We start from the raw sequence: 21969 nt of genomic DNA, 5'->3' as shown, positions 1-21969 counted from the left end.
ATCCAGTCTGTTTTGTTATGCCTGGACTTCAGACCTCCAGAAACTGAGGTAATAAAATGGGTATTGTTTTTATGCCACAGCCTGGATGAACCTGAAGGTTATTATGCTAAGTGAAATTAGCCAATCAGAAAAAGACAAGCAGTGTATGATTCCGTTTGTGTGAGAGATCTAGAGTAGTCAAATTCATAGTGACAGAAAGTAGAAGGGAAGTTGTCAGGGGCTCGGGAAAGAAGAGAATGAGCTGTTTCATGGATACAGTTTCAGTTTTGCAAGATTGAGTTTTGGAGATTGGTTGTACAATAAAGGGAATATACTTAACACTATGACCTATACACTTAAAAATGATTAAGATGGTAAATTTTATGTTACGTGTATTTTACCACAATTTTAAAAATTATTTGAAAAAGTGAGTCTTATTTTAAGTCACTGGATTTGCAGATAATTTGTTATGCAGCAGTAGTGTTCATGGTGTTGTGTCTGCTTGAAATCCACTCTCAAAAAAAAAGAAAAGAAATCCACTCTCTGACTCTTCTATTATCCAGAAATTTTATACTCTCCATCCAGCTCAAAGGTTTACTCTATTAAACCATCCTTAACCCTGAGGCAAAGTTAGTCACTCTTTACTCTGGCTAGCCATATACATCTATAATACCACTTACCACATTGTATTTTATGCATTTTTCATTTAGATCATCTCCACTAGACTGTGAAGTGATGTTTTTCCCAAAGCATTTCACCTTCAAGTTTTATAGTAACAACTTTACAGGAGATTCAGTTTGGCAATACCTGAAGGTAGTAGCTTTTAGGAAACATTGCAGGGGTTGCTTCTTATTAATTTTCTTTTCTCAGTCTGGATTATACCTTAGATTCTAATAGTGCAGGTGCACTGACCTTGTTCAGTTTACGCTAATTACTTGTCTTTTAACTGAGGGATAGAAAATGAGCCCCCCCCCCTACTTTTTTAAAACTGTAATCAGTCTACTCAGGTAAAAAATGAGATGTATAAATGAATTTATTCATTCTGGTTTCAGCCAGCATTTACTAAGTCAATACTTCTTGACTCTAAAGTAGCAAAATTGGTTGAATACATACTTTTTAACCAAATGGTTACTTCAGACATTAATGAACCAAACCAAATGGTTACTTCAGACATTAATGAACCAATTATGTTGATCAATCAACAGAAATTTGAAATTCGTATTTTAAAGAGTTAAGAATTTGTTTGTGCTTAAATATCAATTGCGTTCTTATTATTTTCTTTTCAAGAGATTTCAGCAAAGTAGGTGAAGAAATGTATGTTCTTTTTCAAATTGTTTTCTTTGAAAAATTTTTCACTGTAAGTATTGTGGATTTTTATTAAAATATATCAATAAATGGCTGTAAATAAGTATATCAGTTTGAGTAATTACTGCAGCTCTGACATTTTCATTGTCTTCATTCTTTTAATAAATTTATGAGAAAGACTACTCCTTGTCTGAGACTATAGGACCTTTCATTTCCATATAGATAGCCAACAACTACAGCGATGTTCCTTTCACTTCAGGACAGTATTCCTCCCTATTATTCTTCCTAATATATTACTGACTGCATGCATATTCATTGATAGTTTGATCCTGAACTATAACTCAGCCTCTTGAGATAACACTAAAAAGCTAGAGTATAGGAAGTTGTTTCAATAGAAATGAATATTTTTGGCTTTCTCATATTTTATATTTTGATGCAGCAAGAATTAAGGATATGCCCTTTTTTCCTTTAAAGTGTTATAAAAATATACTACTACTAATTTCTCATTTCTGTTTTCAAGAAAGTGTATATTATTCCTAACATATGCCAACTATCAGTACATATCAACTGAACCAAAGAAAGTAGGTGTTTCTTAAATATTAGAACCCTGTGAAATGAATATGACAGATCATCTTCAGATGGAAAGATATGACAGGTTTTACCCAAGAAATAAATTATGTGAAAAAGATTACAAAAGATGGTAGTCTGTTTAGGCAGGCCTATTAAAAGCATTAAGACTTGAGTACTGGCTATTAAAGTGAGTAAATGGCAATATTATAAAGTTAAACACATGCCAAAAAACATTTTCCAGAGGACCAGGATTGTAACAATACCATTAATGAGGGCAAGGAGGTCTTAATGCAATTTACACTTTCTAAAGTTTCAAAAAGAGGCTTTGAGTTAGTGCATTATTAATGTACTGAACATCTGGAACTGTGTAAAAGCTATAGACATTGAGCAAATGCAGGATTTCCCCACTAGGTTGCATTCTAACTTACTGCCTCCCTAGTGAGATACCAGTTTTAAGAAGTTTGAAAAAGTAAAATGACAATATCCAGATAAGGCATAAACATTCAAAAATGTCTTTTAATTTGTGAGGTCCTACACAAAAATGTTTTTTCTGAACTTATCAAATCTAAGTGATGTGAATGTCAATGAGTAGATTAAATCATCTGTATTACTGTACATAGACTAGACTCTCTATATGTGAATAGCATTTGCTCTTTATGAGCTAAGTAAACTATTTTGTAACAGATTCTTCACATTTTTTACACATGTATGTCAAAACCTGAGAGGTGATTCTTTGTCAGTGTACTTTACTACAGGTTTCTTGATTTTTAGGTGTTTTGTTGGGATACTTAAAATTTTAAAAATTGAGGGTAGTGGGTATATAATTTTGTATGAATTTTCTGGCAAGGGGCAAGTAATTAAGATGTATAGATGGCTATTTGAGTGTCACCTGTAATGAGAATAGAAAAACTATAGACCTATTTTTTTTTAACTTAAAACCAAAAATTTGTCACAAACCATTTTCTCCAAGTAATCAGTATGTTTTTTTGCTATAGAGCTACACTCTAGATTTGCATATAGCCCCTGTATAATCCTGAAAAGAAGGCTTTTAAAATACTGAAAAAGAATCTTCATGGGAGAGGTTACAATAAACACATTGTGTTCTGTGGAAATATTGTCTCATAGTCACCAAATCCCCTGATCCCTTTTTTACAGTGTTCCTGGTACCTCCTTACCTGAACTAGAATCTGGATATACACAGAGGATGTGTCATTTTCTTGTCAGTCCTTTCATGTTGTGATTGCTTTTTTCTCTGTAGTACCTCAGGATTGGTATCCTATTTACTTTCCATTGCTCTTTCTACACCATAACCTCTCCATCTTTTTTTAGAAGGAGGGGAAAAAAGAAAGGAAAAAGAGAAACTCACCAACAGAAAACTCTAGTCTCTGGGTTCATGTCTTTTAATCATGTCATCCTTTCTGCTTCATCTTTATTGATGTGTTACAGATCACATGAATACTCTTATCAAGGACTTTGGCACCTGACTTTATAGGGAGTTTTTTTCCTCCTTCTTTACTACCTTCTCTGGTCTTCCAATTTTTTGAACCTTCCTTTTTTATTCATTTGTTAAATTCATTCAACAAATATGTATTGCCCACTTTCTAGGTACTGGACAGTTAGCAGTGAGCAAGACAAACAAAAGTCATTTCAGGGGTAAGAGACAGAAAATAAACCAGATATATAGAAAGATTCTTATATATTAGATGATGCCATGGACCAAATGTTTATACCTTCCCTGTGCTCAAATTCATATGTTGAAACCCTGACCCCACAGTGTGGCTGTGTTTAGAAATGAAAACTCCCAGGAAGTAATTAAGGGTGAGACCCTGATCTGATAGCATTAGTGTTTGTACTAGAAGAGATACTAGAAATCTTGCTGTCTCCCCCACAGCATGAGCAAAGAGGAAAAAGTGTGTGAGGACTCAGTAAGGTGGCCATCTGCAAGCCTGGAAGAGAATCTCACCAGAAAATGAATCAACCAGCACCTTGATCTTCAACCTCCCAGTGTCAAGAACTGCAAAAATAAATTTCTATTTAAGTTACCCCATCTGTGGTATATTTTCTCCAGCTTTATTGACGTATTATTGAATATATAAGTTTAACATATATAGTATGATGATTTGATATGTATATTTATTATGAAATGACTGGAGTTATTTGTTTGTTTGTTTTAATGGTAGCCTGGGTAGACTAAGGGCTTCCCTGGTGGCTCAGATTGTGAAAACTCTGCCTGCAATGAGGAAGACCCAGGTTTGATCCCTCGATTGGGAAGATCCCCTGGAGAAGAGAATGGCTGGCCACAAGAGTATTCTTCAGTCTAACGCTCTCCCAACTGAGCTATTCCAGCCCCCTCCACACGAGTATTCTTGCCTGGAGAATTCCATGGACAGAGGAGCCTGGCGCGCTACAGTCCCTAGGGTTTCAAAGAGTCGGACATGACTGAGTGACTAACAGTTCACTTTCACTGAGTGGACTAGTACAGAGAGATAATGGTAAGCTCTGTGTAGAAAAATAATGCCAAGAAAAGGGAAATGGAACTCCTAGGGGAGTGGATAAAGGTACTTTAGAATTTTAGTTGGATGGTTCTGGAAGGCCTGTCAGAGAAGGTGACTTTGAGTGAAGGCCTAAAAGAAGTGGGGAAGCAAACTATTCTGATATTGGGGAAGAATATTCAGACAGAAGGAAACTTGTGGAAGAAGAGTACTGGTTGGTTTGATCAATAAGAAGATTGTGTGTGTGTGTGTTCATCACTCAGTCATGTCCAACTATTTGTGACCCCACTAGCCTGCCAGTCTCCTCTGTCCGTGAAATTTTCCAGGCAAAATACTGGAATGGGTTGCTATTTCCTTCTCCAGGGGATTTTCCTAACCCAGGAATCGAACCCAGGTCTCCTGCATTGCAGGCAGATTCTTTGCCTTGTTTGATCAACAGGAGGACTGCCTGGGTTGAAGTAGGGGAGAGGTGAGAGGTGTAACAGAATCTTAGGTCAGAGAAGTAGCTGTGATAAAATCAAGCCACAGTAGGGACTGGATTTTATTCTGAAACGGTAGGAAGCCATTGGAGGCTTTAGACTTAATTTTAAAAGGATTGTGCTGGCTGCTGTATGGAAGCAGACTGTAGAGAGCATAAGAAGCATGGTGACTGTATCAGAGTCAGCTCATGTGAGAGATGGTAGTCACACGCAGTGTTTAGAGTCTAGACAATATTTGAAAGCAGTGGTGGTAGGAATTGCTGATGGATTGGATGTGCATTGTGATAGAGAAGGAGTAAGATTGTCTTCCTGCACTCTTTTCTTTATTTGGACTCTGCTGCTGATCAGTCTCATCTGTATTCATTCTTCTTGTTATGTCTGTTTGTCTTGGTTTCCCAATTTATAATTCAGTTCTGAATTTCCTGTAAGTACCACACTCAAGAGAAAAAACACCTCTTCTGTGTCTCCTCTATGATTAATAATCTACTATAACACAGCTTCACTTCTGACACCTGATATATAGGTTTCCATGCGTTAAACAATTGTGTGACGCCAGCTGAGAGTCCTACGGCTTAACTCAGTTATAACAGTATCTGTCTAGAACAGAGCATCAGATACCAGAGGTTAAGGGCTCCATCCCACAAGACTGTTCCCGCTTCAGACAGCAATCTCATGTCCAGGTTACCTGCGTGTCTGACTGATCGACTATAAACTGAAGGTTCCCACATCTCCCTTCTCAAGTTTGATTAATTCACTAGAGTGGTTTACAGAACTCAGAGAAACATTGACTTACATTTCAGTTCAATTCAGTTCAGTCGCTCAATCATGTCCGGCTCTTTGCTACCCCATGGACTGCAGCACCCCAGGCCTCCCTGTCCATCACCAACTCCCGGAGTTTACCCAAACTCATATCCATTGAGTCGGTGATGCTATCCAACCATCTCATCCTCTGTCATCCCCTTCTCCTCTGGCCCTCAATCTTTCCCAGCATCAGGGTCTTTTCCCATGGGAAATGTGTTTCTTGCTAGTTTTTTTTCTTTCCATATTGTTAGACTGTGTCTTAAGTATGTAAAGATTCATGAGTGCTGTATCTTTTTGGTGGGTGTAATTTTTATATATATGGATGTATTGTATATCTATGTTTCTCTTAAAGCTTTTTATTTAGAAGTCTACTTTTTTATGGCTGTGACACACCTGATAAATATATGCCTCATGTATTTTTCCATGTCTTCATTTTTAAGATATCTTGATGGTTTAAGTATTTCTGTTGATAAACAACATATAGTTAATTTTCTTTTTCCTCTCCCCACTACTTCCCTTCTCCCCTCCCTTCTTCTAAATGAACTGATTGTCTCATTTTTCATAAATGAATTAATTTGTGTTTTCTTTGATTCTTTGCCATATTTGGACTTATTTTCTACCATCTTATTTTGTGGTTTCTTTTACCTCTTTTCCTCTTTTGTTTACCTTATTCTATTGATGTGATTTTTTTGTCCTCTGTTCGTGCTTTTAGTGGTTTGGAAGTATCCTATTTGTCATTGTTTTAATAAAATATCTTTACTGTGATATACTTTGCATACCTTACAGTTTAGTCACCTGAAGTGTATAATTTAGTAAGTTTTATTATGTTTACAAAGTTCACCAATTTTAGAACATTTTCAGGCAAGAATACGGGAATGGGGCTCCTTGAGGGGATCCTTCCCATCCAGGGATCACACTTACATCTTCTGCATTGGCAGGCAGATTGTTTCCCACTGAGCTACCAGGGAAGCCCATAATATCCAGTGTCTGGACTTGGTGGTAAATATTGATAGTGTGGCACTTTGGAAAGGCTAATAGATGTCAGATTGCTTGAAAAGTTTCTTGAAAAGTATTTGGTTAATCACTTCTTAGCTATTTTTATGTATTTCAAATAGTTCTTTTTAATTAAGGCAAGTTTGAATGATTTATCCATGGGGGAAAATTTTGTTCAAGTTATAAAATTTCCATTAGCAGTAGTTTTTCAGATCTACCTTTTTGTTCTCTCCTGTTCTACAAATTATAATCTTACATATCAGGATTATACCCTGACAATTTAGTTTTCAAAATTTAATAGGATCAAAGAACTTTATTTTTTTTTAATCTGTTTGATTTGTGAATATCACATTTTATTTCAGATAAAAATTTATGGTTAATAGCATCTTCAGTGTGCAAATATCACCCTGACAATATTTCTCTTTTCTAACAATGCAAGTCCTGATCTCTCTTTCTCACAGTGAAGAGCTTTCATTCGCAGTATGTAACATCACCATGGAGAAGAGATAAACATTTACGAGGTAGCAAGTGTTGCAACTTGTGAAGATGCGACGTCTTTTGTTTAATCATTGAAAAAAAATCCTACACGTTTTACATTGATAGAGATCTAACAGAAATAGAACTTTTAAAATGTGAAGTACTAGGATCAAAGAACTTTAAAAGTTCCTTTCGATATATCAACAAGCTTAGCAGCTTTATTTTGTAGATAATTTTTTTAAAGACCCAGCAACGTGACAGTTTGTTATGTAAGTTTTCTGAAGTAATTGATAGTACTTATCGTACTTTTTAATTGTGATATTCACAATTTATTTATAAACTTGTGGTCATTTCCATTGACCATAAATTTCTGAAGTTCTTAGAATCCCAAATCAGTGGATAGAATGTCTTTTATAGTTATCCATTTTAGTAAATTTTGAAATATTGCGTGTCACACCTGCTTTAAAATTTTTCTAAGCTTTTGTAAACAAATATTTTCTAAATAATTTATAACTCTTTGATATTCTGTTTTTTTTTTTTTCATTTATTTTTATTAGTTGGAGGCTAATTACTTTACAGTATTGTAGTGGTTTTTGTCATACATTCACGTGAATCAGCCATGGATTTACATGTATTTCCCATCCCGATCCCCCCTCCCACCTCCCTCTCTACCCAATCCCTCTGGGTCTTCCCAGTGCACCAGGCCCGAGCACTTGTCTCATGCATCCAACCTGGGCTGGTGATCTGTTTCACCATAGATAATATACATGTTTCGATGCTGTTCTCTCGAAACATCCCACCCTCGCCTTCTCCCACAGAGTCCAAAAGTCTGTTCTGTACATCTGTGTCTCTTTTTCTGTTTTGCATATAGGGTTATCATTACCATCTTTAATTCTGAATTCTGTTCTGCATAATGGGGGGAAAAAATCCCTGCTGGACTTTGGGGGAAATTTTCTACTTTGATCCAATTTCCTTTTTATTTCTCAGATTTTCCTTCGTAAAGAGATGTCAATCTATTAAAATGGAATCTTATTTTGAAATCATCAACTTAATGGTCTTCCTTAAGTAAAGTAAAAGTGAAAGTGAAGTCAGTCTGTAAAATACTGTGTATTTCTCCAGATTTTGAATGTTCAAAACACTGGAGTTGTTATTCTCTTGGATTCAAGGAATCAGAGATGAAACATTATCTGTGTTTTCAGAAAACAGTATAGCACAATTGAACTTAATTCTATTAAGAGTCAATAATTATGCAGATTCATGATATATTTCATCTGGTTTTACATCCTTGGGATATTTTTATGCTCTTCTAACTGAATTACAGCAGCTAGAAGAGACTAAGAATTTACATGGTGAGAAACTGATTCAGAATGTGTATATTCAAAAAGTAAATTCTAATAGCCAAAGTAAAGAAGTTTTTTAAATTAATAATATCCCTGTTGTTTTTTACCTGTTAACATGGTGTTATGGGAAATTTTTATTCTTATTGATCAGAATACCCTGATCAATGTATAATATGCAATGAATTGTTTTACCAATTAGTGATTTTCTTAGTGTATTCTGGTTTTTGGAACAAAATACTCCAGACCTGGTAGCTTATAAACAATGGAATCGTATTTCTCATAGCCCTGGAGGCTGGAAGACTAGGGTGCCAGCATGGTTGGGTGAGGACTCTCTTCCTGTGAGGAGCCAGTTCTCTCTTGCTATGCCCTCGTGGTAGGAGGGGCAAAGGAACTCTGTGAGATCTCAAAAATAAGAGCACTGTCCCGTTTGTGAAAGTTCCATGCTCATGACCAAATCACTTTTAAAGACCACACTTCTGGATACCTTTATCTTTAGAGATTAGGATTTCAACATATGATTTTGGAGGGATACAAACATTTAGACCATAGCAGTGATTTTTTAAAAATTTGTTTTGTTGTCTTATTATTATTTCCAAAAATAGATACATTAAAGTTCTGTGGAAATAAATCATCTTATAAAAATTAGTTTTTGTACGCTGGAGGACTTGAAGTAATTTCTTGATGCTTGCCTATATTGTGACTTCCCTGGTAGCTTAGACGGTAAAGCATCTGCCTACAATGTGGGAGACCCGGGTTCGATTCCTGGGTCGGAAAGATCCCTTGGAGAAGGAAGTGGCAACCAAGTTCAGTACTCTTGCCTGGAAAATCCCGTGGATGGAGGAGCCTGGTAGGCTACAGTCCATGGGGTCGAAAAGAGTTAGACACGACTAAGAACCTTCACTTCACTCACTGACTATATTGTAATAATTGGCCCATATTACATAGAACCCTTTGCATAAAACAAGTAAAACAGTTCAACTTAAGTCATAATAATCTCTACCGCTGTTTTTTTGTTTTTTTTTAATTTATTTCAGCTCTTATCTTTACTAACTTCTGCTTTCTTATTACCTTTATTCCATACCACATGTTTTGGATTGTGAGTGCGTTTTTTAGTCATTCAGATCTAAAGATGTCATGAATTCTGTTGTTTTCTTCTCTGTATGTTCTCTTTTGTTGTTATTTATTTTCTTTTTGCAGCTTTATTGAGATATAATTGGCATATAACCCATATGCTCTTTAAGAGTATAATTTTTAGTGTTGGGCTTGTATGATTGTTTTTTCTCACTAACTTTATGTTACTGACTTTTAATCTAAGTTTGTATTGTTAGAATATGTGGTTAATCTGATATTCTTTGAAATTTGTTGAAAGTCCTTTTGTAATCTGTCACACGGTTGTTTTTGTAAATGTTCCATTTGTGCTTTTATGTTTTTTACTTGTTGGCTGCCTGAGGTTCTGTTTATATATTTACTCAATTCAGTTTATCAGTGATGATCAAATTTTTAAGCAGCATGGCTGCCTATGTACTATGTAAAATGATCTTTAAAAATCTTCATTTAATTAAAGATACTAAGAACTTTACCTTAGATTTAGAGATAACTTAAAATTTATGAACTTCAAAGTAATTTTTTTCCTGCTTTTGAAATCCCCAAGATAGCAATGACAGATGTATTAGCAGTAGCAGCAGTAGTGTTAGAAGTAACAATAATGGTAACAGCAGCCATCGCAGCTAACATTCATGGAGCTCTTACTGTGTGCAGGGCCTCATTCAAAGCTTTCTAAATTGGTTAATGAATTTACCCAGTAACAGCTCTATGACGTATAATTGTTTTCCTCATTTTCTAGACTAAAACACAGAAATGTTAATACTCTTGCCATAGTCAGATTGTAATCAGATTGTCTTTCAACAGGTAAATATAAGTTTGTTCAGTTGGACACACAAGAAACTCAATGTTTTCTTTCCCCTTTTCAGTTATTAGAAAAGTTAAAAGAACGTTGGCTCTCTACTGGTTTGTGGCATAATCTGGAGTTGGTGAAGACAGTCATTGTAGAACCACAGGGAGGAGAAAAAATTGATTTTGATGAATTACTGCAGGTGTACTACGATGCAATCAAGTACAAAGGAGAAAAAGGTAATTGGAAATTATTTGAAGTGAAACAGTTTTTTACCATAAAGTGAGAAGTTGGTGCTGTTAGAATTGTATTTGTATTGCCTTTTTTCAAAAATTATTTCTATAATCCTGAGTGAAAAGGAAATTAGGTTAAAGACATTCTTCTGTTTGGAGTTGTTCTCCTATGAGTACTTTTACTTGAAGATACCAGTTCAGTTTTAAGAAATGGGATGCCTTCAGGTATTATCCTATAAACTTCCTTACACTACCTAAAATGTTTTATCAAAGAAGATGGTAGGGTATGCATTAATATCTTCCTTACTAGCGGAAGGAGGTTACATTTTCATGCAAAAATATACTTTGTGCTTATACTTAATTGCATAAGGTAAACATAACTGAAGGCTAAATTTCAAAGTTAGAAAATGCCCATAGAACGTTTCATAGAAAGGGCTAATAATAATAACTTAGGAACAGTGCCACATCACAAAGATGCTATAACATAATTGTCAATATCCTTGTATGATAAGATTATACACAGAGTATTGTGTGTATGTTTTAAATACTTTTCAGTATAATATTGATCCAGTATGATACAGAGTCCTTTAAATCCTTCTGATAACTTTACATTCTGGTGGTAAAGGTAGTGATGTCAAATTCAGTATTTTAAAGATAGAACAGTTGATTCACAATTGCTCAGTTCACATGTAGGTTATTACTCTGACATGGTTTTTCTATATAGTTTAACTGGGAGATACACAGTTTGTAAATTGGTCCTACCATGTTGTGTCAACATGTAATTTTGTTTTATTTGAAGACATTGAGCTTTAAAAACTTTATCTTATAGTAGTTTTTAATTTTGATTCTTTTTAATTTGATATTATAGTTAATAATCAGATCTTTTCAAAATGATAAGAATAAGACATTTTCTGGGAATCTTGATTATGCTTTTAAAAATGTTGATTTTCTGTTGCTTAAGATGGAGCCCTCCTGGTGGCAGTTTGTCGTGGTAAAGTGAGTGAGGGTCTGGATTTCTCAGATGATAATGCCCGTGCTGTCGTAACAATAGGAATTCCTTTTCCCAATGTGAAAGATCTTCAGGTAGGCCATCAATGCCTTAGAAGTTGTATTTATCACAGAAGTTGTTCGTTTTGTGTAAAGTTAACTGTACATTTTTCTTTTATCCTCAGACATTCTATGTTAATGCTGTAGTGATTCAGAATGAGTGAGAAAGGTTTAGTAGATATGGTTTATTTTATTTTTAACCTGCACTGTCTTTTACTTAAAAAGAATGATTTTCAAAGTATGGGACTGGATCAGGAGCATCAGTACCACCTGTGTCGTCAGCATCATCAGCATCAAGTAGTAGAACTACATATTTGCAGGCTCCACCCAGTCCTCCTGAATCAGAAACTCTGGAGACAGAGCCCAGCAATCTGTGTTTTATCTGACTCTGAGCCACAGACTGACAGAGAACCCCCCTAGGGAATTCTAGGGCCCTTATTCGATCTTCCTTCTCTCCAATGCCATGTCTTGCCCTGCAGATTTCAGTGATTTTTGCTGCTACAAGTTCTGCTGTCTTCCACTTCAGCTCAGCAGGACCACCGTACTCTGCTTGTACTTCTGTGTTCTGTGCTATTGTTGAAAAGTTATACCTGGAGGAGCACTGAGAGTCGTGGAGTTCACCTATTGGATTTCCCTTGTCTCTGAGATTACAGTCTTATGCTGCCCTCTGTCTGCCCCCCCTGAAAGCAGTTGCTTTATTTAGTTTGTCCAATTTACAGTTACTTACAGTGGGAGGAATATTCCTAAAACAAGTTATTCTGCCTTGGCCAGAAATAGGAGTTTTGTTTCACTGTCACTGATTGTTTACTAAAAATTTTTGAAAATTATTTGTAGTAATAATTTGAAGCCTAGGGTGATGTTATCTTTATTGGGAAGAATTTTCTTTTATTCCTACAGGAATTTGAAGGTGCTAGGAATCTGAGACCAAGACTTAAGGTTTTCTGACTCTTGAGTATAATCTGTATCCCTTTCAGGATGCAACCTGTTAGGAGCTCATATTAAAGCAAGAATTCTTTCCCTCGGTAATTATCTTTTTCATTGTTAATATTTTACTAGACATTTGTAATTATATAGTATTAACAATGTTAATATTTCTCAAGTTAGCTCCTACACTCTCCTAACCTCTGGTCCTCCTCAATATTTCTGAAAGTCCTCAAGGGATATTTATTCATTTATTTATTTTTTTCTCAAGGGATATTTAATCCTTTCAGTCTTCAGTTACTTTGTTGGCTTCCATTGCCTTTCTCCAGCCACCAGTGTTAGTACTGAGAGTTTTGATGACGTTCATTAGGGCTCCTTTTCTAAAATAGCTAATGCTGCCTCTGACTAGTACTATGATGAAACAGTAGACATCTACTCAAGAACACTGTTGGGCTCACCCTTAGTGGCATTAATGCTCATTCCACTGAAGCTGAGTGCTGTTGATGGCTCTGCTCTTAGCAGTGGTACTGTCTTTTCTGAATGTCTTAACATTTTATCTTGAGTATATTTACAGTACTTTATTACTGTATAGATGCTGCTTTGTTTAAGCAGAGAGAATCCCACACTTTCTACCACGCGTTCTTCCCATGTCTTAAATATAAATTTTTTCCCTGAAACTAGCACTTTCACCTTTTGCTTGTATCATCTTTCACTTTCAGACCTGTATATGAGTCCTTGAGAGCGGGAAAAGGAGATAGCTTTATGGCTAATAACTGGGTTCTATTAAATATCACACTCACAAAGTAACAAGCCCTGAAAGGATTCCATCAAACTCATAATAGTGATTATGTATGAGAAGAGAAAGGAATGATTTTGGAGGTAGTTATCAGGGACTTTATTAACTAGTTAATATTAACTACTAACTAGCTTAACTAGTTATAAGGGACTTTTCCTGTTCACAGTGACTTTAGCTTTTCCTATAATGTTTGTTTTACTAAAAAACAAGCTGAAAGAAAATATAGTGAGAATATAATTGTTTATTTTGTTATTCTTTGAAAAAATCTTTAAAATTAAATAGTGTTTACTTGTAAAGAAAAAAAATACATTTACCTTCTGTTTTCTCTATACTCTTTCACAACAGCTGTGATTCTGGGTGTTGTTTATTGCACCAGTCTTGGGCTTCATAATGCTTTCTTTCCTCAGGATAAGTTCTTCCCAGGCAACATCTCAGTCTGTCATTTAAAAATAAAAAAAAAGATACCTGTGACATGCTCTGACATTCCTCAGTCGTGGTCCTGCTTGTCATTTGTGCTTATTTGAAATCCAGTGGCTCTAGTTATATAAAACAGCAAAATCACAGAAGCTTCAGTGAGGTCTGCACAGAGAGGAGGAAGGTGATTCTTAAGGAGTTTCCCTAGTGGTTCCTAAAGGGGGCAAGTAGGTGGACCCAGGAATAGTCTAAGCTGCAGGATCAAGGGACAGATGAAGAAGAAAAGTCTTTACTGGAAAGACTTGTAAGGGAAAGTCTATTTCTTGATGCCATATTTCTGGGTCAGTTCTTCCTAACAAACAATTCTAAAATTCAGGGGCTCGAAACACTGGTCATTCACTGTGGGTCAACATCTCTGAGGGTGGGGTGGGCAATAGATGATTTCAGCTGGACTTAGTCACCTTGCTATGGTTTGACCAGCAGAGGTTGAATTCAACTGGATCAGCTCTGCTGTACATGTATCTCATCCTTTGTGAACCAACAGACCAGCCACAACATGTTATCATTGCAATGGCAGAGGTGTAGGAGGCCAGCTTGACTGTCTAAGCAATTATCAAACACCTGCCTCTGTCACATTAGCTAACATGCTGCCTAAAGCATGTCACATGCCCAAGCCCTAAGTCAATAGTGGTGGTGGGGGGATATTTTCCACTACATATGATAAAGGGCTAAGAATAAAGATTCCAAAAAGGAGCCTTGGCCTTTAAAAAAAAAATAATAATAATAATAATAATTAAAGCATGTTTATGGCTTCCCTGGTGGCTCAGATAGTAAAGAATCTGCCTGCAGTGCAGGCAGGGTATAAGATATCCTGTCATCACCTTCTTCTCCTGCCTTCAATCTTTCCCAGGATCAGGGTCTTTTCCAGTGAGTCAATTAGGATATAAAAAATACAGAAGTTTGAAATTTTAATAGAGTCCACATTATGTTTTGCTGTTTTTGCCTGTGCTTTTGGTGTCATATTTAGTAAGCTGTTGCCAAATCCATGGTCATGAAGCTTTGCCCTTTATGTTTTTTTCAAAGAGTTTCATAGTTTTAGCTCTTAAATTTAAATATTTGATCTATTTTGAGTAAATTTTTATATATGTTATAAGATGGATCTAGCTTCCTTATGGAGAAGGCAATGGCAACCTACTCCAGTACTCTTGCCTGGCAAATCCCATGGATGGAGGAGCCTTGTAGGCTGCAGTCCATGGGGTCGCTAAGAGTCAGATGACTGAGCGACTTCACTTTCTTTTCACTTTCATACATTGGAGAAGGAAATGGCAACCCACTCCAGTGTTCTTGCCTGGAGAATCCCAGGGACGGGGGAGCTTGGTGGGCTGCCATCTATGGGGTCGCACAGAGTCGGACACGACTGAAGCAACTTAGCAGCAGCAGCTTCCTTATATCTAAAATGAGTCTCTTGTAGACATCATATTATTGGATTATGTTTTTTAATTCATTCTGCCATCTCTGCCTTTCTATTGGAGAGTTTAATCCAGTTAAAGTAATCATTGTTAAGGAAGGGCTTAGTTTTACCATTTAACTGTTTTCTGCCTGTCTTATGTGCCTTTTCCTCAATTCCTTTTTGTTTAGCCTTTTTTTTTTTTTATTTGTTGTGTAGTATTTTGATTCCCTTCTCTCCTTTTGTATATATTTTTTAGTTATTTTCTTACTGTTACCCTAGGGGTTAGAAGTAACATCTTAATCTCTGTCTCTCCCTTTCTCTGTTACGTAGATTACACCTTTATATAGTGTATGCCATTAGTTTAATTTATAATTATTCTTTAATGTATTTTTCTTTTAAAAAGTTATAAAAATTCAATAATATTTGCTTTTATATTTACCCGCATAGTAAGTTTTACCACTATTTTTATTTATACTTCCTAAAGCACATACTTAGGGCTTCCCTGGTAGCTCAACTGATAAAGAATCTGCCTGCAATGCAGGAGACCCCAGTTCGATTGCTGGGTTGAGAAGTTCCCCTGGAAAAGGGAGAGGCTACCCACTCCAATATCCTTGGACTTCCCTGGTGGCTCAGATGGTAAAGAATCCGCCTGCAATATGGGATACCTGGGTTATATCCCTGGGTTATGAACAGCAGAGGCATTACTTTGTGGACAAAGGTCCATCTAGTCAAAGCTATGGTTTTTCCAGTAGTCGTATATGGATGTGAGAGTTGGACCATAAAGAAAGCTGCGTGCTGAAGAATTGATGCTTGTGAACTGTGGTGTTGGAGAAAACTCTTGAGAGTCCCTTGGACTGTCAGGAGATCCAACCAGTCAGTCCTCAAGGAAATCAGTCCTGAATATTCATTGGTAGGACTGATGCTGAAGCTGAAACTCCAATCCTTTGGCCACCTGATGTAAACAACTGACTCATTGGAAAAGACTCTGATGCTGGGAAAGATTGAAGGCAGGAAAAGAAGGGGATAACAAAGGATGAGATGTTGGACATGAGTTTGAGCAAGCTCCAGGAGTTGGTGATGGACAGGGAAGCCTGGTGTGCTACAGTCCATGGGGTTGCAAAGTGTGGGACACAACTGAGCTTCTGAACTGAACTGAACTGAAAACACATATTTACACTGCCTTCATTATAGTGTATTTTGTATGTGTGTTAGTCACTCAGTTGTGTCTGATTATTTGCAACCCCATGGACTATAGCCCACCAGGCTGCTCTGTCCCTGGAATTCTCTAGGCCAGAATACTGGAGTGATAGTCATTTCCTTCTCCATTATATTTTAGTGTTAATAAATATGATTTATAGTCTGTTTGATGGTGGACCTCAAAGATAAGGACAATTTCTTAACTATCTTTGTCTCCACACATAAATATTGCCTTGGAATATAGTGAGTGTTCAGTAAATTAGTTTAATTAAGGATTAGATATAAAACCATTTACCTCAGGCTGGGACTTTAACCCATGTGCCAGGACTCGATCCCATCCAAAACCCTGCTTGGGACTTGAACCCACAAAGCTGGGACTCAAACCAAGCTAAAACCCAGTTTGGTACTCTAATCCACATGGCTGAGATTTGAACCCGGCCAAGACCCACACTCTTCCAAGTGAGTTCACAGACCTGGTTTCAGGACCTGATGAATCTCAGGTTCTTGATGTCTCATTGCAGAAAGAATTCAGTGAGAGACAAAGTGATAGTTAAGAAGTGGATTAATTCAGAGAGAAATACTCCACAGACAGAGTGTGAGGCCATTGCAGAGGGTGACTGTGACCTTGAAACGTGGTGTGGTTAGCTTTCATGAGCTGGATAATTGCGTAGGCTAATGAATGGGAGGATTATTCCAGTCATTTATGGGAAGAAACGGGGATTTCCAGGAATTGGCCCACTGCTCGCTTTTTTGGTCTTTGATGGTCAGCCTTGGAACTGTCATGGCGCCTCTGGGTATGTCATTTCGCTTGCTGATGTGTTACATTGAGCATATACTAAGGATCACGGTCTAGTTGAAATTGACTTGTCTGCCATCTTGGAGATAGTTGGTTTTAATCATCATTTTATGTTGGGCCCTCAGGCTATGTCATTCTTGCAAAGGTTGTGCCCTGCCCTCTTTCCTCCTGTTTCAGATGTTTATTGTTTAATATATTTATATTTAGTTTAAGTCTTAAATATGTACTTTTATATTTAAATATATTTATTATAACTATTAAATATAAAAGTAAAATTAATTAAAACTAAATTTGTGTGTTCTTAGTCACTCAGTTGTGTCCACCTCTTTGCAACCCCATGGACTGTAACCCTCCAGGCTCCTTTGTACTTGGGATTCTCCAGGCAAGAATACTGGAATAGGTTGCCACGCCCTCCTCCAGGGGATCTTTCTGACACAGGGATCGAACCCAGATCTCCTGCACTACAGGCAGATTCTTTACCATCTGAGCCACTAGGGAAGCCCAGGAATACTGAGTAGGTACCCTATCCCTTCTCCAAGGGATCTTCCTGATCCAGATATCGAACCAGGGTCTCCTGCATTGCAGACAGATTCTTTACCAACCGAGCTACCAGGGAAGCCCAAAACTAAATTTAAATACATTTTAAATAAGTTATCAAAATAGTATTTGGTTTTGTTGTTTATTTTACTTAACATTAAAGAAAGAAAAACAGTCCTTCATTCCTAGACTCTTTAATTAAGGCATGATAATGATAGTGATCATTATTAGATGATGAGTAGGACAGTAGTAGACATTCATATATATCATAATAAGGCAGTACAGTGTGTTGTTACAATCATGAATCATTAAAGGTGTTATGAAGGGAGTACTCAATTCCAATAGTATTTTACACCCTATCTAATACATAGTAGAGTATGTTAATAGAGAGGGTATATTGATTATAGTGGCTCTATTTGTATTAGTGTTTCATTGCCCTGTTACAAGTTACCACAAACATAGTGACTTAAAACAGCACACATTTCTTATGTCACAGTTTCCATGGTCAGGAATCTGGGCATGGCTTGGCTGGGTCCTCTGCTCATGGTTCCACAGAACACCAAACAGTGTGCCAGCTGGGCTGCTTTCTCATCTGGATCTTGGGATCTTCTTCCAAGCTCCTTTACGATGTTGGCAGAATTTTCTGCTTATGGGGTAGTGGTAGGACTGGCCCAGCCAAGAGCTGCTCTCATGCCCTGCAGGCTGCTTGGGATTCCTTGTTGTGTGGTCGCCTTACAAGCCCACTCACAGCATGTCAGGTTACTTCTTCAAGGCCGACGAGATACTGTCTAGCTCCAGCCTCTTAAGATGGAATCACATAACAACATAAGAGGAATAACTTACACACCTTTACCTTATAACATGGTCTAATCAAGGGATGACTTCCCCATCACTCTTGCCGTATTCTTTTGGCCAGAAGCAAGTCACAGGTTCTGCTCACACTCAAGGTCAGAGGGTTATACTCTCTGGGAATTACCCCAGGCTCTGTCTGCCATATTCTTATTTTCTATAAAATGAGATGATGAATTAAATGATTTCTGTAAATGGTTCTTCCAAACCTAAAGCAATACTTCAAATTATTGGACCATCAGTTCAGTTCAGTTCAGTTGCTCAATTGGGTCCAACTCTTTGCAACCTCATGAATCGCAGCATGCCAGGCCTCCCTGTCCCTCACCAACTCCCTGAGTTTACTCAAACTCATGCCCATTGAGTTGGTGATGCCATCCAGCCATCTCATCCTCTGTCATCCCCATCTCCTCCTGCCCCCAATCCCTCCCAGCATCAGGGTCTTTTCCAGTGAGTCAACTCTTCGCATGAGGTGGCCAAAGTACTGGAGTTTCAGCTTCAGCATCAGTCCTTCCAATGAACACCCAGGACTGATCTCCTGTAGGGTGGACAGGTTGTATTTCCTTGCAGTCCAAGGGACTCTCAAGAGTCTTCTCCAACACCATAGTTCAAAAGCATCAATTCTTCGGCGCTCAGCTTTCTTCACAGTCCAATTCTCACATCCATACAACAACCACTGGAAAAACCATAGCCTTGACTAGATGGACCTTTGTTGGCAAAGTAACGTCTCTGCTTTTTAACATGCTGTCTAGGTTGGTCATAACTTTCCTTCCATGGAGTAAGCGTCTTTTAATTTCATGGCTGTAATCACTATCTGCAGTGATTTTGGAGCCCCCAAAAATAAAGTCAGCCACTGTTTCCACTGTTTCCCCATCTGTTTGCCATGAAGTGCTGGGATGTTCTGAATGTTGAGCTTTAAGCTAACTTTTTCACTCTCCTTTTTCACTTTCATCAAGAGGCTCTTTAGTTCTTTTTCACTTTCTGCCATAGGGTGGTGTCATCTGCATATCTGGACCATAAATTAGGACTTTTCAGTTTTCTTTTACATTAATACTTAATCTACCATGCAAAATAAGTAGAAATTATTTATAAATGAACATCTGAAATATTTTATATTATGGAAATGAAACAGTCTATTTCTGCCTTATTTTCTCTATTGTTTCATTTGAATTTGAATTCATATTTTAAAGAGTTAAGGTTAGTGTCTAAATTACAAAGGTGACCTGAGTGGGAAAAAGAAGGCAACGACATTAATTTTATGATACTAAAATTTTTTTTCTTAAATTTGAGACAGATTATGGAAGTAAAAATTAAAATATAGTTTAAAATACTAACTTAAGACTCTTGTAGTCTCAATTGCAGAGTTTGGCTTTTAGAGAAGCAGGAAAATGTATGTTGGAGCCAAAAATATGACTTCTTTGGCTGTGACCAGGATTTCCTCTTCCCACCTTGGGGACTAGAAAGTAGAGGTAGGAAAATTTCATTTTGGAGCCAAGTGTGACTTGTTTAGTTCAAGTCATAATTTATGGCACGTACCTTGGGGACCTGAAAATAAAGAAACCCACTATGAAATGTTGATAATGGGCCACTCTGAAGGGCACGCATTAAGCTAACTTTCCCAGTGAGGATTTTTTTCACTTCCACCTTTCCCAGATGCTTCTGATCATTCTATAAGGACATACTTAATCGTGTAATAGCTGGAAAGAAAACTTTCTGTGCACTAAAGCAAAGTATTTGAGGGGCAGGAGAGGGAACCAAGGCCTTTATATGATTAGATGGTGGTGGAAAAACATAACTGAAAGAAAAGTTGTTTTCTTTTAATGCAATTAAGTCACAGTATAACAGCACTGCTCTTTTAGTGGGTATCTAAAGCAAATCCTTTGGCCAATTAGTATGATCTAAAAACTTACAACAGCCTTCAACTTTATAATTCAGGCATCCACATCTCAGATTGGTGGCATGGTCATAATTTGTGAGATGTTATAAGGTACAGTATTTAGATTTTAAAGTTCCATTTTATTTGCATTTATTTACATTTTTATCCATAACACAGTTTAATAGTGTAAAAAATATTCTCCCTTCATGGGTATTGTGCCTTTTTCCTATGAAGAAAAATTCATGAAGCCATGGCATGTACCTAAAAAATTTTATGCTTTATAAATGTTCAAGTTTGTACCTTAGATTTCTACAGTAGGTTTAATAAAATTTGATGATAATATGCAGTATCAGAAAAGCAGTATCAGAACAATGATGAGAATAACTGAGATAATAAATTTTATATTTGTGTATTATTTTGCTTTAGTAATATAGTATGTTGAGCTAACAAGCTAGATTTCATTTGAAGACTATTTAAAATTCAGATAGTGATCTTAGTATTGGCATATGATAATCATTATGAATTCCTTTTTTCATTTAGGAAACTTTAGTCCTGAAGGTAACTGAACTGAATTATTTAAGTATTTTATTTTTTAATCAATTTTGAAAAATTACATTAATGATTGAAAAATACCAGCATCTATTTTAATTTTGTTAAATTAACAAAACACATAAATTTATAAGCTTCCATGCATTCTTGGCAGTTTTATAAACCTCAGAAAAGGGCTGTTATCCATTGCTTGCCCTGAAGGATAACGGCATTAATGAAATTGAATACACAGTAAACCAGTGCTTTCAAGTGTCAAAATATTGAGACGATGGCAGTATTAGAATTCTTTAGTCTGATATTTCTTTTTAAATAGATTGATGTTGTTCCTTCATTATTCTTGTTGCTTTGGCAGCAGTGTGAATATTCCCAAGTAGATGAATGAAGGCAGGAATGCAAGGGATATCAAGACAAACTTGATTTCAGAAACAAAAATTTTTCCTAATAATTTTGAGTAGGTTCATATATTCCTTTTGAGTCACTTTCATCATTGTGTTAATGATCTTGAGTGTTTCAGCATTCACTTATTCATTTACTAACAAACTGTCACAATTTGTACTAAGTATAGTCAGTGCAAAAATGAACAAGATGCCATTTTTAATGATGTCTGTAATTTAGTAAAGGACTTGAATGTGTAGCAGGATGTTTTGGTTGGATAGAATCTGGGTGTTCTGATGCTTAGGGAAGGTGAAGTTGAGTAACACCTTTCACCTCCCAGCTAGATACCCATTTACTTTGGCTTATTTGGGTCAAGTAGGTGGAGGAGCCAGAGAAAGGAGATTTGAATCTTGTCTACGTTGAAAAATACATACATTTGATAAAATGGAATGGCCTCATCAAAGCCAGTTTATAAAACTATTCAAATTATTAAGACTATTCAGAATAGTGAAACAGTTATTTTTTTAATATCTGGCTAGAGTATCAGGTACTTTATAGACTGGTGACGCGGTGATACACTCACAGATTATAGCCCCTTGTCTCAT

At 36.6% G+C, this 21969-nt stretch overlaps 1 protein-coding gene across 1 annotated transcript in view; it reads left to right on the top strand.

Annotated features, from left to right (window-relative positions):
* BRIP1 (BRCA1 interacting helicase 1) overlaps positions 1 to 21969 on the top strand; it is a 187215-nt gene that overhangs the window by 112632 nt on the left and 52614 nt on the right. The window contains exons 15-16 of the mRNA XM_043482291.1: positions 10407 to 10566; positions 11522 to 11643. Of these exons, the coding sequence (XP_043338226.1) occupies positions 10407 to 10566; positions 11522 to 11643 (282 nt within the window). The remainder of the gene's footprint in view (positions 1 to 10406; positions 10567 to 11521; positions 11644 to 21969) is intronic.

Source organism: Cervus canadensis, chromosome 1, assembly GCF_019320065.1.
Source record: "Cervus canadensis isolate Bull #8, Minnesota chromosome 1, ASM1932006v1, whole genome shotgun sequence".
In the NCBI taxonomy this organism is placed as follows: domain Eukaryota; kingdom Metazoa; phylum Chordata; class Mammalia; order Artiodactyla; family Cervidae; genus Cervus; species Cervus canadensis.
Note: the sequence above shows the minus strand (reverse complement) of the source record. Positions and strands in the feature narration are given on the sequence as shown.